The 17923-nt window shown below is 41.1% G+C and overlaps 1 protein-coding gene across 1 annotated transcript; it reads right to left on the bottom strand.

Annotated features, from left to right (window-relative positions):
- Positions 1–1072: 1072 nt before the first annotated feature.
- Positions 1073–17616, bottom strand: tbc1d2b (TBC1 domain family, member 2B). The gene is made up of 13 exons (XM_030765727.1): positions 17278–17616; positions 15810–15960; positions 13329–13494; positions 11855–12027; positions 11190–11425; positions 6503–6874; positions 5860–5970; positions 4877–5073; positions 3767–4261; positions 3278–3395; positions 2482–2667; positions 1750–1871; positions 1073–1452 (listed from the first exon to the last, which is right to left on the bottom strand). Exons 1-13 carry the CDS (start codon positions 17614–17616, stop codon positions 1257–1259), a joined length of 2862 nt encoding a protein of 953 aa, XP_030621587.1. The 3' UTR covers positions 1073–1256.
- Positions 17617–17923: the final 307 nt, after the last annotated feature.

Genomic DNA, 17923 nt, shown 5'->3' with positions numbered 1-17923 from the left:
TTCCCCATTCTACTAGGATACACAACAGCGCCACCACATGGTGGAATCTATGTTAAAGTTCATTTGAATTCACAAATAATACCATATGAAAACATCATACACTTTCCTTTCTCTTTGCCAGCTCAAAACTACCTCAAAACCACCTACCCCATCAGTATTGTTTTTTATTCCATTATCTAAGTTCTGATGACATTAGTATTTTCAGTACTGTGACAGAACAGAAAATTTGAAGAAACAAACTGAACCAAAGAGCAGTGCTGAGAGTGAATGAACGAAGAAAAAACAGCTGAGTCATTACATATTCAGACCACCTGTGTGCACACACCATACAAGACTGAATACAAAGAGACATCCTGAGAAAGAGACAAAAAAACTCAAGCTCAACCAACCGAAGCAAATTGATAACACAAGACTTTTTTTTTTAATAGACTGAATAGTACACATTGTTAAAGAGACTTCTTCTCTCAGCAGCCTTTGTCTTTCTTTCCCATCTCATGACCAATGACAGAATTCCTCCACGTTCCTGAGCAGTTCCTCTCTGAATTCCCTATATCTGGATTCATCCTGGAATATCTCTAAATATCCCACAAGTCACTGTCTGCTGCTAATGTATGTCCCTTGAATAAAGTGATTCAAGTACAGACAAAGGTATGTAACACTCTACAAAACATGGGAGGAAAATTGCTAAGAATCCCAAAGTATGTGCAAGTTTACAGGTATGAATTAAGTCAATACTACCAGTATATTTAAAAAAAAAAATGCTGGATTTAACTTCACACCAGTACAAATACATTGTCTGATCAGATCAGATTCTTTGAAAGAAGGCACTACAGATAGGTTTGTGTTGAAGAAAGTCTGAGATATTGAAGACTGAGCCTTGGTGATTTCATGAAAACACTTAAGAAATACTGATTTGGATTTTGACAAACAAACATGGCGCACCACCATTGGCGGACGGAAGAATTGCAAGCACAAAGTGAAAAAAAAAAAATAAAAAGAGGTTGTCCATCATGCGTGATTGGCTGGAACATTAGCAAACAAATCTGACTCCATTATGTTCTTTGGTCCTTTCTCACAATGCTCACAACAAGCATCTCAGAAACTGTTCCAACCCAGACAAATATGTGAACTTAATACTACATGAATCCAGCAGAGATTGGTCTCCTATACAGAACATGTGGTGAGTAACACATGGAATTTGCTCATATTTGATTGGCTGATCACCCTAGCAGGTCTGAACCATGACTGGTTGTAGTCTAACCATCTTCCTCATCATCGCTGATGAGTGTCCGTCCATCCGGGGTCGTGTCTCTTTCGCGCAGCAGGGTCTGTCGAATGGCCTCCAGTTCGGTCAGCTCCAGTCTGACCTTCTCCAGGTGGAAGGTTCGACGGTTTTGGATCTGTCTCAGAGGGAATGGGTTCATGTCCACAAACGCCATGCTCATCAGCTTCCTGTGAGAGAGGAGTGTAAACAAGTCACAAACTGCCAAAGCCTGACGTATGTCACCGATGAGTTTGTCATTAGCAAAGAAATAGCTTATGGATGATTACTTCATATGCTCAGATAACTTTTCCCTGATATAACTTTCAATTATATATTATTTAATTTGATCTCAGTATAATGTTGCTATCCCAAAAAAGCCTTATACCTTTCATTATTTTCATTTTTACCTTCGATTACATTTCTGAGGTGTAATATATGTCAAAATTCACTGTTTATAAGCCCACACTTAAAAACACAATTATTACCTTGCGTTGAGGATGGTGTGTGTAAAATAGCGAAGATACTTAAAGATAGCCATGGAGTCCTGCAGTTTCAAAAACTCCTCCTCTTTATACTTGAAAAGCGCAAGAGCGAAGCGAAATATGATCTGAGAAGCAAGAAAGAGGGAGAGAGAGAGAGAGAAAGTCAGTAAAAAAATGTCAGTAAAAGTAAATTGTCCCTATTTCCCTCTACACGTGAAACAGTATCGTGCTGTAACAAAACAGATGCTTTTCAGAATCATTATGGTTTTGAGAGAATGTCTCTAAAAAGAATTGTGTATCAGCCTATCAGCCCATTTATGGAGGATTTCAGTGTTGAACACTGAGCTGAGAGCTTCAGAGTTCATGTTTCAGATGGCATTCAACTGCCAGAGTTCTCTTTTGTTATGAAAGATGAGCTGAGTTAAAATATGATGACAGTTTCACCAGAAATTAACTTGACCACGTCAACAAGATGCAAGAAAGCTCCTTGTTGAAGGGGAAAGTATGTTTACTACAAGCTTAAAGAGGAGTAAGAAAACCTTGAAAAACCTAGAATCAGATTTGTTCTGGCTCCCTCTTCTAAGTCCTAGCATGCTAAATTTAAATCCTTGTGTTCTAAGGCGTTGTTTCACAACCCCAGACCTGAAGAGTCGTGGAGCAGTCTATTGTAAAATTTAGGCTTTGCAAGTGGGTTTGTGACAGAAAACCTTACACTCCATTCTTTGTCATGCGTACCTTGGGTCCCTCATAGAGAAAAGCGTCCCATATCTTGAATAATATGTCGCTCACCACGCTGTCCACAAACACCACCAAGAACCAGTTGAAGGTGATGAGAGAGAAATCCACCTTGTACTGCTCAAAGTGAGCATGAAGCCGTGGCAGTTTCTCACTCATCAGATCCTTAAACACACGCTGGTCCACCTACACATGCAGACAACAATTATTCAGAGAGAAATTCTTCTGTGTTACATCAAATGCTCTCAGACATGATCATGCTCTAAAACATGTACTGAATTCTGTCTCCTGAACCCTAAATCCCACTGGTTACTGCATTCATTTTCAATTTAAGGACTAATTTCTATCTAGGAAACAAGACTGTGCTTCAGTCTATTCAATGACATGTAGGAACTTGTAAAAATCAAAACCAAGACTTGAGAATTCATGGGGCAGTCTTAAATAGATCTGGTCTGAAGAGAGCAGACAATTACAGAGAGAGAGAGAGAGAGAGAGAGAGAGAGAGGGACAGAGAGTTTTTCTGCCAGCGAAGAACATGGCAAAAATAAGATAAGCCCTTTTTGAGTCATGTTTCCAGCTCCATTCCTTCCACAGACACAGTGTGACAGACAAGCGTTGAGAACACCATCGAAAACAGAGTGTACTGTTTGACCCTGACTCATCATCAGCACACTCATTCACATGGCTGTGGTTTCATCTTCACAAGACTAAAGCTATCTATCCTGGCTGGCATTTTTCACAGTCCTGAAAACTGCAAAGGCCCTCGTATTGCAAGACAGAGAGTTTTAACCAGTACCTGTGAGCCAAGCAGTGTTTTCGTGTAATAATCTCTGGGCATGAAGACCTCCACGATAGCAATGAGACACCAGAAAGCATCCTTCTCATCCAGATAGAGCAGGGCTATGGCTGCCAGCCTGATAGAGAAAACAGGATTTAAAGAGACTATGAAAATCCTTATGGATCTGACAAATTCAATTTTACTTAATCAAATAAAACCTGGCAAGTTAACAGAGCCAAGGCACAAGTCTCCGTCTCTGTTTGGTTATGTCGCTTTAGGATTAAACAAGCCTATTGTATTAAAGAACCACCAAACTTAAATCCGCAAGCAAACACGACTTAGTGCTTACTGACTACATTCAACTAATCAAGGGGCTTAATAATGAATTAATTGGCTGGATTACATGTGTTGGTCCTAAAGCAGAACAAAACAAAATGTGTAGTACTGTCTTTAGGTAAGAAACAATGTAACAGCAGAAGAAATATTAGCCTAGCTAAAGTCTGTTACCTGTTGAGGCCTTGGCAGTAACCAATGTCAGGGTTTCTCCAGGAGAAAGCCAGCAGTACATTCCTGAGTTTCTGGATACCATCTGCAGTGGGCGAGGCATAGTGCTTGTTATTGGGAAGTGTTCGTAGCAGGTCCAGTTCGATCTGCTTAGAGGCCGGGTTGGGCTTCTCTTGGGCCAGAAGCAAGAGGTTTTCGTAGTATTCCGCCGGCAAGTTATCGCGGAACTTTTTCACGTGGAAACCGACACAGGAGCTCCAGACCTTAGGCCGATGGGCGTGGGGAACTCCGCAGCGAATCAAGGACTTGAGCTCTGGAGAACGGACCATCTCACGGTTCATAGTGCCTGCCAGGTAGTTCTCCCACTTCACCTCCACAGACACCTCCTGGTCGGTCAAAGCCAGGGTCTTCAAGTCTAAAGCCCTCACCTTGGCAACCAGCTTCTCCTCCTCATCCTCCTCCTCTGGTACGGTCTTAAACCCATAAATGTCATACTCGCTGACGGGGAGACAAAGGAAGACACGTTTGGTGAACAAATACAGGGAAAAAAAAAAGACAAGAAAAAACGTATTGTCTGCTTCTGCTGGGAGGGCTCTGAAATCAAAGGGTCTATTGTTCTATTGATTCCCTTGTCTTCCAACTGAAGATTGACTTGTGAGTGGGAAATGGGTGTTTACTATCCAGACAACTGCAGTGACTAATAAAAGAAATCTGGATTTTTATTGTCAGAGTTCAGTAGTCTAAGCTAGGTTTTGTATCTAGTTCAGTGGGTGTGGTAAGCAGCCTAGTGGTTAGAGAAACAACCCAGTTACCAGAATGATGTGGGTTTTAATTTTGATTTTGTTCCCTCCGCAAATGTGCCTTTAAACCCAGCGTTTAACCCCAACTGTGCTTTAGAGAAAAACATAATGTTTATTTGGATAAGAATAAATATGCATAAATGACTTTATTCTTCTGGATGAGAGTAAATACATATAAGTGTCTGAATGTGAAACAGACATAACTCAATATGTGAGAACAGTAAGTAGGGTGTTCTCATGCCTGGCCAGGTGACTCTGGGTTGTAAAGTGGAGTTAACAGGGCATTGCAGTTACTGGTGGGAGGTCATAGTACCTAACAGGGTGTGGTTTGAGGACTGTTTGCTCCTGTTGATCTGTGTTGTCCACTTGTAGAGCGTCCTCCAGGAGCCTGGAGATGACCTCGCTACCTGGACTCTGATCTGATGAGGAGCAGACTGGAGATTTCACCTCCTGCAGGAGAACCAGGAATTTACTCTCCACCTGGCACAGCTTGGCCTCCAGAGCAGTATACTAGACACACGCACACACACATACACAGGGAATAAATACATATGTGTGAATCAGACGCAACCTCAGATACATATTTGCATTCACACAGAGGATCACAGACACATCCACCCCAAAATGTTCTCGCAAGGAAAGGGAAAAAAATGAATCAGTACAAAACCAGTGCATAATTAGGGCAAAATAGCAGATAGAAGAGCACTTCCCCTCTTGCACACACACACACACACACACACACTCACACACACATGTACGTACACACACACACACACACACACTCACTCACTCACACATGTACGTACACACACACACACACACACACTCACTCACTCACTCACACATGTACGTACACACACACACACACACACACTCACTCACTCACACATGTACACACACACACACACACAAAAGCCACCAGTCTAGCGAAATTTTTAGTACAAACTTCCCTTTCTAATGCAAAACTGACCACTCTATGCCATTTTAGAGTTTCAAAACATCACAACAACACTAACAGCTGAGAGCTTTACTGTACTTCCCTTATCAGTCCTGTTCACTTCCTGTTTCTAGCACCACACACACACACACACACACACACTCGTACAGATGCACAGACGCGCGCACATAAACACACACATGCATGCATGCACATACAAAAACAGGCCTACACACACATATGTATGCACACACGTGTGCGCGCGCACACACACACACACACACACACACACATACACACACACACACACACACACATGCATGCATATACAAAAACAGGCCTACAAACAGTCACAGTACCTTTGCTTCAAGGGCCTTTTCTCTGGCCTCAGCGTTCCTTCGTAAAACTGTCAACTCCAGAATCTCTTTATTCAGGAAATTGTTTTGGGATTTGTAGCCGTGTAGACTGTCCTTGAAACACAAGGACATGCAGCGTGTCAGATGAGATTGAATAAGGGATTGAAAAAGCCCCAGCATAGACCTAACAGATCTCTACATACAAATCTCAGAATCACATTACAAATATACACCATATAGTATATACAGAATACATACAATATACAAAATACTCTCTCTACAATGTACACACCACACAAATACCAAACCATTAAAACTTATCTATAATACCAGGGGTGTACAAATTTGGGAAAAGAATGTAACATAGTGCTTCTTTTTCTGCTTATTTGCAGCTAGAATATGTTGATTTATTCTTAACTCTATTTATTAGTTTCATTATTTATGTGGATATGAAGAGCTATCTTATAAGTGCTTAATACATATGAGTGGGTTTTGTACGCAGTATAAAAACAAAACTGCTGTAGACTGTATCTTAACATTTAAAAAAGAAACACACAGCGGTGATAGCTCACATCCTTGTCTGTAATGTAAATAATAAACCTTAACATAATGACATGAAATCTCAGCTTTAGTTCAACATGTTTACCTTTAGTCTGTCCAGCTCCTCTTTCTCCTTGCTGGCAACTGGGGAGCTGCAGTCCGACGTCTGGGCACTGGTCTCGCTGCCTTGCTGGGAGAGTTTGATGATGACCTCATCTTTGGCCTGGATGGTCTCCATCAGCATGGCCAGCTGTTCGTTAATCTCGCCTACCTTCAGTTTGAGGGTCTTCAGCTCCTGCTGTAAGCTCTCCTTCTCCAGAGCCAGTCTCTCCATGTGACCACACAGCGCTTGGATCTGACTGTCCCTCTCCTCCAGCAGGGACTGGGTCTGGCCATTTTCGGGCCCTTGGGGCCCCGCAGGGCCGCTGGCGCTGAACTGGGAGCTGCGCAGTGTTTGTTGAAGTAGCCTGACTAACTCCTGATAGAGGAGGGAAATCAGCTGTATTAGACGACATCTCCTCACGAATGCTGGCAGAAACGGCTTACCCATTATCTTACACACACGTGCACTCACACAAATACATTCATCTAATGAATCTCACTGCCTTACTCTCTCCAACTCTCTGTGAGTGCATATGTGCGCGCACCAATGAGACCGGGCCTGAGTTTAATTTTAGACCAAAAGGAAACTCAATCTCTCTCTTTTTTGATCAGTGGCATTTACTTAAACTAATCACTCCACTGTACTGTGTTTGGGGATAGTGAGCAACGTGATAACCCAGGTCACATGATTGTTCATGGCTCCTGCAGACACACTGAGTTAGAGTGGTCACATGACTCAGATCAGAACTAAACAAACAAGACATAAATAACCAAAGAGTAGCATACTAGTTACAAAAAAATTCTGATAAGTGGATACAAAAATAGTACATTTAAATGTCTGAATAAGAATAGGGAAGATGGTCTAACTCTGCTATTTATTAGATCAAAATTTACATTAAAGTCTTATCTGTAAGAAAAAAAAAAACCCCTAAAGCCAAAACTGACAAGAAATCAAAACTAAACACAGAATGTAACGTCATTTAGACATCCTAAAATAACCTGAGACTCAGACTTTGATTTGACCTCAAATAGAACAACTTTTAATGGCAAAATGCTTGACTGACATGAGTACACAACTCACAAAATGGCCAACTCGTTAACTGTCAAAAGCCACGCGCTTGAACTTAAACTCTCGTACCGCCATGCATGCTGTGTTTATTACTTTAAGTCATTCATTACACAGAAACTGCCACTTATAGAAAACTTTATTCAGAAATTTCATAATATTGTCGTAAATAGACTGCTGCTGAAGTTGCCATGAAGCATGATTGAAACTGGGTTGTAGCTAATGTAACCAAATGGTTACAACATATCTGACGTCATAATTCAGATTACGTCTATGTTTTGGATTCTGTATACTTTTCAGGGGTTGAGATGAATCGTATTACAGTGGCTGTGGCTGTGGGCAGGATGAATGTGTGTTTTGCTGGTTCAGGTCCAACTCTGTGGGGAATGATTACGGCAAGGGCAAGGCAAGAGGGATTGGCTAACACACTCACAATTCATCACGTCTTTCTCCCTTGGCTTCAATTATGTAAAATTTAATTTTGGAAGCATGAAACGAAATTATAATACATTCCAAACAAGGTAAAGTGAAATATTCATCAAACTGAGGTCGCATAACAGGGTGTCCACAGTGTTCCAGTGCAGAACTCATTAGACAGCATATTTTTCTTTTTACTCAACACTAACAAAACTAACTGAACTTGACAACCAAAGTTGATTGTCTGAATCAGCTGTGTGAACATTGTGCAGGGATAAAAAGGCTTCCTAAGGGTTCCAAGTGTGGGAAAAACATGGTTCTGCAGTATGATTGCAACTTTAAGAGTGAACATGTGCCCCATAGCTATTGTCATGATGAAGTATTAATATTATAGGGCTTTCTTAATTACTATATGCTGCCAAATGTATCTGTGTGTTAGAACAATGAGCATTTATTTTGTAGAAGATAAGGCCTCTGTGTGTCTGCAACGCCTGGGGGCAAACACCAAGTATCTTGTGCTCCATTAGAAAAGTTATCTTGTAACACTCCACACATGTCCTCTGACTTGTTTGTCTTACTGTACGAAAAGCTCTGCACGCCTTAACCTCAGTGAGAACTACACTTCCATCTCTGAGGTGAGTTTCTCCCATGACTGTGTAATAAAATAGAATTGATTCATCACATCTGAAGTTTGTTGTCTCTGAGAATTAGCAACTCTCATTACAGGGAATTCCAAATTTCCCTTAAACAAGGAGCTTAAAAAAAAATAGCAACATGAATAAGAGTGTATAAATGTGTGGAAACATAACACCCTTCAGTTATGTAATCCAAAGAGTCAACTGTGAGCTTCATCGTTCGGTCTAAAAATATTCATGTGACACTTTCAGCAGTGTAAGAGACAGTCCAGTGGAGCTCATTTTTGACAGCTCAGAGGCTGTTCTCTCAGTTGAAGTGTCAATCAAACACTTGAGCTTTAACACTCTGTCAACAGTTTTAACACATCAGAAATGCAAAGCTACATAGCAACACTTGCATTCAAATTTAACCTTCTTCAACCCACTGTCTTTACATCTCTACGTTTGGTCCGTTAAGGGCACAACAGAAACCAAAATCTAGCTAAATGTGGCATGCGTATGTCCTTCTATCTAGTGATACATTAACCATAACTGAAACCTCAGTAAGACATAGGTTGATTTAGTGTTAACTGAGTCTCTACTGCATTATGGGTATGCTTTTTGTAGTAATAATTCTTTAGCTCTTTGGCTTTATGGAAAAACAATGCCACAGCTAAACTGAACAATGCATCATCAATAGTACTGTTCTTAAAGCAGTACACAGTGACCTCACGGAGGTCACTCTTCACAAAACACAAACACACACACACACACACACACACACACACACAAACATGCACACACACACCCCAACATTCAACTATACACATGCACTTCCTCTGACAAGAATTAGTAACCACACAACAAAACACCCTTAAAATTCACACACAGTCACACTTACATTCTCTCACAGGAAGTCAGGGTCTTGGGCTGGTGGAAAACAAATGGCGGACTTGTCAACATGGTGCTCTCGGAGGACATCTTAACATCTCCACAGACACATTTTAACTGTGTGTCTCAGTGTGGATGGCTTAACGCTGCACTGCCATACATCTCAGGGCTAACACTTCTCCATCTGCAAACTGAGCTTATAGCGGCCCCTGCCTGACAAAACACTAGGGGTGTAACGATACGGTACATACCTCGGTTTTGAAGTCACGGTTCGGTACAGTTTTGATACAGTGAAAAAAGACATGCAAAACATGAAATTTCCTTTCATTTAATAATGAATTTACTTGTAAGCTTATAAACTTGCACAAACTTGTAAACAATAGCAAACTGGCCGTAATTTCCAGTTTGCTCTCCACTCTTTTTTCCTTGTACCGGTAATATTCACATTTGGTTGATGCCATCTCAAATGAGTAATCATATTCGATATTCACATTTGGATGATGCCGTCTCAAATGAGATCATGTTCGACGCACTGCCAGCTACATACCCAATTTCAGTTTCACAATGCTGGCACGCTGCCTTCGTCTTACCACTTGTCTTTGCCCATTGCTACTGTAGTTCACCGGAAAACCGAAATGTTCCCAACGAGAGGACTTGAAGGATATGCGAGGGTCCTAAAGCTCTGGCTTTGCGGTCACAATACTTATGAGGCTGTGTCACTGAACATATGCTACTTCAGTTGCAAAGCTACGGCTCAGTTATGGAATCGGAGAGGAAACTGAGTTTTTAAGTTCTGCATACAGAAATGTAGAAGAGAGGGCACACTGTATCTTGTCAAGTATCACTTTATTCGCTGACATTTCGGTCGACTGACCATCAGAGCATAAAAAAGTTAGGGTTAGGGTTATAGCTAGACAATGTTTTCACTTGGATCACAACGCGCATCGAACCGTGCATCCTGTACCAAACATGTGTACCGTTACACCCCTGAAAAACACGCAGCTTGACGTAACTTTAAATAGAATAACAATTTCATGATTTACATGTGTTATAGTGTTAACTGTGAGATGAAAAATGAGTATTGTTACATTAACGTAATGAGAGCTCATCAGGCAGCACCTGCAGCGGTTGGCAGTGAGTTGGGGTTGGGGGGGTGGAGGGGACGGGGGATCGCAGTTCCGTATTCCGGAACCGCGACATGAGACTGTGGACGTTTGTATCGTGGTTTCAGTCTCGGTTTCAGAACCATTACACCCTTACAAAACACCCCCACCCAATTCACCAGTCACAACAGGCCATGGGCATCACACACTTATGTCATATATATATATATGGGCTCTGAAGAATGTAACACATTCGATACAACAAGCCAAATTTGTATAAAAGTCCAAGTGTGAACTGCATCTGCACTGCAATCTGTAGTGGGGTAAAGCAAATCTTAAAACTGGCTGCACTGACAGCTTCCTCAAATTAACAGTGATGGTGGTGTAGATTTAACAGCTATATCAAACTTTTGGAACAATTGGAACGATTGGAGCATGCGTTACACGAAGCAGAATCTGACCCATAGTCATTTACTGATTTACTGTAAATATTCAGTATTCAGTGAGTAATGATACACTGATTTTTTTCCCTCCCATTAGCCCCCCCCCTCTCTTTCTTTCTCTCCCTCTCTCTCTGTGTGTATGTGTGTGTCAGTTTACCTTCTGACTGGCCAGCTCCTCTCGGAGGCGGTTCTGTTCCTCCTGCATGTGGTTGAGCTCCTCCTGCTGGCTCTGCAGACGCAGCTGTAGCTCAGACGTCTTACTGTCACCACCATCCACCGGCGAGACCTCAGGACTGCGCATCGTCTTACTACCAATCATGTCCCGTAGCAGTGGCCTCCTCAGTCGAGAGTTGTTCCGCCCAAAATCAAACGTGAACGCAGAGCCGATAGAATCTGTGGAACAAAAGGCCAGCAAGTTACAAGAGACTTAAAATATGTTTCAGCGTTCTGTATGTTAACACAGCATTGCAAACATGCCTGTCTTAAATATCACAACTGAAAAACTACCGATTACCAACTAACAGGATTATTGGTTACTGGACTCCATCAATCTGAAGGCACTACAGGTAGACAAAAATAAACGAGATTCTTCACACGTATTCAAGCATGAGTGCACATGACAAGAAGAAGAGGGCAAAACAAGGCAAGTTAACTCATTTAAAAAAAAAGAAGGGTTATAAAAAGTCTGACCCTGTCTGTCTGGGTTTTTTTTTTCCTTTTTTTTTCTGCTCATCAGTACACAGGGTTTAAATTAACCCACAGGTCCATGACTCTTGTGTTAGCAGGGCAGAGGATATGATTAGACAGTGAGGGCTGACTCACGTCGGTGATAGTGTGAGGGGCTCTCGCGTCGATGGCTGTCTGCTTGGGGTTTGTGTTCGGGCATGTCCTTGGTGGGGTGCTCAAGCATTTCCCACTCATCATTACTGTTTGTGTAAAACACACTGCGCCTGTTCTCGCCACCTCTCCCTGACCGAAGGTGGGACATGCTGTTCCTGAAAGAGAGACAAAGAAAGAAAGAGGGAAGGAAAGAAGGAAATCGCCTAAATTAGAGCACCTGTCAATGACAAGTGACTTCCAACACAGAAAATGCAACTGATGAAAATCATAAAGATATTAATTGTCTAGATGTATAAAGGGATTAAAAAGGCTGTGCAGTACTGAAGGTAATTTCATTTCTTTCTGTGCAACGCAAAATCCAACCACAGCACAATTCCAGAAAAAGCTCTGGTATTTGTCCTGTTTTTGTGGTCAAAAGGCACGTTTTTCAGGAAATTTGTCATTACACCTTTTCTTCGCATCCATTTCAACGGCAAGGATAACATCTAAACAGAGAAGCTAAAAAATAAAAAAACAGAGGGAACACCTTCGGTTGGCCTTGAACTGTTAATGCAAGTTAAACAATAGAATACTGCGTTCATCCGTTCATCTGTTCTCACCCCATGTGTGACTGGACACATTCTGCTGGTGAAGAAACGCCAGTAAGGGAAACTTTAATATTGGCTAAAGGGAAGCATTTGACCTGTCACCTCTAACGGCACTTCTACCACATTATAAGTGCAGGAATAAAGTTTTGCAGATCTCTTTAACATGCTTGAGCAGTTTTTCACTCCCACAAATAGTGATTTCCTCTTTGGTTAACACCAATGTATGTGTCACATCTGCCTTCCACAAGTTCTGCTTTTACCCTGGTCTCAACAGTCTCAACGGTGTACTGCTTTCATACTATTTCATTACTAGGACACAAAGACATGAATCTTCTACTTCCCATAATTCCTCAGTAGATCAATTCTGAGAGATATCTGTAAGGTCCAGAAGTATGTGACACAGTTGCCCAATTTGAAGTCCAGTTTATAGCATTTACATTTAGGTCCAAATTATTTATCTTTTTTGAGATGATGCTAGGGTGCATATCAACTCAGGTTGGCTGAAGAACCATCTGCTATCAGCTGCCTCTGTGGAGCATATTAACACTTTTTGAGTGTTGATTGAAATCAGCACTCTCACATTGCAATCAACACTAGGCAGAGTAAATGCTTTTTTTTTCCTTTATTTTTTCAACAAAAAAAAACAACAATGAAAAACAGCACACTCTTCTGGGTACCTGTAACACTGTGGGTGTTAATGGAGGGAATGGAATTCTGCAAAGCTTTATGAAATTTTGGACCTCTAAACACTAGTATATCTGCTGTACAACAACCACAGAGATGTTCAAAAGCATCCGAAAATATCCAAAGTATCCAAAAACAAAATATTAACGAAATTTGCTTCTATGCTTCCCCACGAACCTCCTTACCTGAGCTCTGTACCCCAGTTTTTGATTGAGCTGAGCGCGGCTGTGGAATGGGCCGTAGAATTTCGTGCAGACGGAATCCCAACTAGTCCGTCACCGTCCATCTCTACAGCAAAGTCATTGCGGACACTTTCCATGGTCTCATTGGGTTTCTCAAATGCAAAGACATCTGAGGACCAACACAAACAGAGAGAGAGATAGTCATATTCAATGGTGTCTTTCATATTTAATGGTGCCAAATCTTTTTCTAGAACATCCCTCTCTTCATTCTCTCAGTTTATTGAGTTGGCACCAAACCCAAACACTAGTGCATGGACAATCAAAAGGCGCAAATAATTCACCTGCCAAACACTTAGCAGGAATGTTATGAGGAAATATGAGACAGTGCAAACGAAGCCTCTGTTAGTATTTACATGGCAGACTGATATATGTCAAGTTCCTGAAACTCCCAGGAGACAGGCTTCACCTCAAACAACTCCCATTTCCTGAGAATAGAAATACCCAAGTGTGGAGTAATACCCATGTGAACTGAGAGTTTATGGAGGGGAAAATCCTACACTGAAACCACTGTATCCACAGTCATGGAAAACATGCTCAGAGGGCACTGAGAACAGAATATATGTTTTCGTATGAATCAGTCTATCTATTTATTTTTTCATTTTTTCCATGGTGCAGATAGGAAATATGACCAAACTATAGGCTGTAAACGACCATTTTATTGCATTTAGATGCTATTGTCCACTGTATTCATCAGCTGCAATAGATTTGAACTTAAACAAGATAGCTAGAAAACATTATTTTAGAGAAGGTTTTAAATTATATTGCAGTGGGAGGTGACAAATAGCATGTTTTTGTTCTCTGGATAGTTCTCCCATTTCTCAGTTGGTGAACACCGGAAGTAGAAACGATGTCTTTCATCTGGCTAATCTCAAGCCCAAGGTTACCTCTGAAACCAAAACGAGAGTTCACTCCTTGAGTCTCACACAGAAAAAGATATTAGAAAATGTGTCTCCCATCAGCCACTGCTGACGCTTAGCAACCATCTGCCAGAGTTTAAATTAGAAACAAATGTGACCTAGGGGGAGTACAGGCTCTTTTAGCAAGGAAACAATGGGAAAAAAAGTTTCTGCACTAGCACCCAGACATTTACAAAAGCCCTCCCTGACTAAGAGACTGACTTCAAAAAAAGGGGAAAAAAACCCCACCTTGAATACTGTTAAGAGTAGTTAACTTTTTAAAAATCTGGTGGGACGAGAAAAACAGATGGGATCTGTTTAGCTTTGTCAGACCTGTAACAGAGCAGGTTTACAGACAACTAAGCCTTTCAGATGCTAACTTAGCACAAACAGCTGTCTAGCAACTTCCTGCACTGGATAACAACGTAGGAACAGGAACATGGCCACCACTCCTTGCATGGAGGAATGCTGGGAAGTAGGGAGCACTCCAAAACTTTTGGAAATCACTGTGGAACTGACTAGACAATTTATAAACCTAAGGATAATGATAGAGGGGGTGAAAAAAGAAGTCATTCTGAGACAACGAAGCAGAAGCAGTCACATCTCGTCCATTATAAGGACTGTTACAAAATGCTTGTTTACAGAAACAGAATACCAGAGCGCTCAGAGTGTACACACTGGTCTTTTGGTCATTGTAGCTAGGGCTTCGCAAATATGTGCAATAACACTATTAGGAGTAACATCACTGCAATGACACTCAAGTGACAGACTTCTACTAAAGTGAAGACTGATCCAGACATCAACCGTATACAGTTACAGTTCAATGTGAAAAGAAACATGGAAGGTCTAGAGAGTTAGAAATCACAAAGTATGACTCAACATCATGCTGCAATCAGAAAGTCAACATAATTGTTGCTCAGCTCTATCGTGGCACAGATGTTTACTAAAGGAGTGCAGGACTGCAGGCATGTATTGGACATTAGACTACATCTGTACAGCCCTCTATTTTCATCATTAAATGTGAATGAACTTAATGTTTCCTAAGGGTAAAACAGCGTCTGTGGCCTGAGAAACACCGTGTATGAGTATTCCGATCTGTCATCACCTGACTATAAACAACATCTGGATCTCCTCTCCCTTCTGTTGCTTTTTTTTTTTTTTTTTTTGCGTTTGTATTTATGCTGCCACTGAACTGCTGACTGAATATGAAAAAAGTAGTATACTGAACTGCTGACTGAATATGAAAAAAGTAGTATGTATATTAGGGTATCTTTGAAATAAACCACAACCAAGACATGAAGTATGTGCATAGGTTAAAACCTAAGCTTGTCTTCGGCCTTTGCATTTCCCTGTATATGTCTGTTTCTTCTCACCTACTCATCCACAACTTATTACTTTACCCAACAATATTAAAACCGACAGCAATATTCACCTGCGTGATAGGCAAAATGTGGTGATGTTTGATGACTGATCCTCACCTCACCTGTACTTATGGGCTGAATTGCTGTATTGATTTGTCAGTCTTTACCTGTGTCTTTGGCCACCAGTCCAGTATGAGGGTACAGCTGAATTGGGGAGCACCAGCTGTCTCGGTGGCCAGATCCTCGGGTATTACTGAATTCCCAACGTTTCTGCTGCAGCTGCTGAAGCCAGTACTGCATGGCCTGCTTGTTGGGTGCCTACAGAGAACAAAGAAAAAAAAAACAACAAAAAAAACCCCAATTACTTAATGTTACTAAGAAATTTCTGTCAATGATGAAATCAGCTGTCATTTTTTTCTTAAGCGACTTGTTATCACCAAGGGTTTGTTCTTGCAGTTGAATTTCCTACATGTGTACCATCCTTAAACCTCATAAGCACATGCTTTGTAATATGGACAAACATATCTTTGATGTGTTTCTTCTTTCATACCAACTTCTACAGCTGTTGTTCACAGAACTATACACGTACACTACTTTTTTTTTTCTCTTTTCCTTTAGAGGAAGAAGGTCAGGTGCGCCAGTCTCCTGGGAGAATGCTAACACTGGTTTCATTCTCAGTTCCAGTTTGGGTTTTTTTCTGGGTGACATTCACAGTTATACATGCACAAAGACATACCTGAACCAGAGAGGGTTCACTCAAGAACTACGGGAAATCTTTTGACTCGTTCAGTTAAGAAACACACTTTCCACTTCTTCCAGTTATACACTAATGATGGAATGTAAACAAACGAAGGTGGGTGGACCAATTCACTACTGGATATGTCAGATTACAACCTCACTAAGAAGGGTTTTGTCACCATTTAAAACATGTATCAGAATGATAAAACTGGTAGAATTCTTTAGTATCAGACTGTACCGTGCAGACCTCTGCATCAAGTTTGACAAACTAATAAATTGCATTGTCATTGCAACAAATAGTCGGAGGGACTACCTAACCTAGATCTCAAACACACAGCACAGCATCTTTCCCTGGCAAACAAAGCGTCGACAGTGTACTTTATTGTCTTAAACCTTGCTCCTGTGATGAGACAAAGTCTGGAAGGACAGCAAGTGGTATGACTCTGACACTGTGTTTTACAACTCAGAAATATTTTATAAGTTTGTTGACATTATTGTTACAAGAGGCAAAATGTCTATCAGGTGAACTTTAATTTGAAGCATGTAATGTAAGCGATGACGTATATATCGTAAGCTAAAGATTTACAAAGGGCAAATACGCTGTCATTCTAAAACAACGAACGGCTATAAAAAAAAATAATCAACCTATAACTTAAGAAATGACCGCAACCTAAAAAGACAAAATAACGCGATAAAGGTATTAACGCATAAGCAGGACCTTGATTCTGCACATCAAAGCCAAATCCAGCCAGTATACATATCTGGGGATGATAACGAAAAAAAGTGTTTTGTTTTTGGTCATTAACTAGAACTGGGATCGGGAAATTCATTAGCTAAACCTTAACGACTGTGCAACACGACAGAGTGACTGAACTTGGATTCCGAGTCGTTGGTTACCTTAAGAAAGAACTCCTTCCCAGCAGTACGAATCTCGAACTGTCCTTCCTCTCCCTCCACATCATAGCTGAAGCATGCATCTGCAATCTCAATATGTCCAAGTGGAAGAGCGTCTTGCGGAGACTTGAAGTAATACAAATAACATTTCCTCGGATCGTAGACGAACCAGCGGGTTTTGAACCCCCTAAGGGGACCCTTTCCGACAAGTTTATTTAGGTAGCCGCATAATTTCGGGGGTTGCTCCTTTGTGCCTTCATAATCCGCCGAATCCACAGATTTGGCGACCAAAATCCGAGAATTCCTGCTCGGAGTAGAGGTACTGTCATCCTCTTCGTGCATCTTTCTTGGAACTTTCGACTCTTGCCTCAGCGGATACAGAGTTTCCTATTTCCAGCCGCATGACTTGTCACTCATTCTCGTGGTGTTACAAACGACGATGGGAAATGTAGTTTTTGTGCTCGGCACTCCATACTTCAACGCATGAGCTCTGTTACCTCCTTGATTAAATTTGTCCAGTTGAGAATAAAGTATTCTATTGTCTGTTATTTGATTCATGGCAATGAGTAATATAGGCACAAATACGCTCTGTGAAATTGGCCACCGTGACATTTCATTTTGTTATTTTGTTTTTGATAGACATTGAAAA

Source organism: Chanos chanos, chromosome 2, assembly GCF_902362185.1.
Source record: "Chanos chanos chromosome 2, fChaCha1.1, whole genome shotgun sequence".
Classification (NCBI taxonomy): Eukaryota; Metazoa; Chordata; class Actinopteri; order Gonorynchiformes; family Chanidae; genus Chanos; species Chanos chanos.
This window is presented reverse-complemented; position numbering and strand designations above follow the sequence as displayed.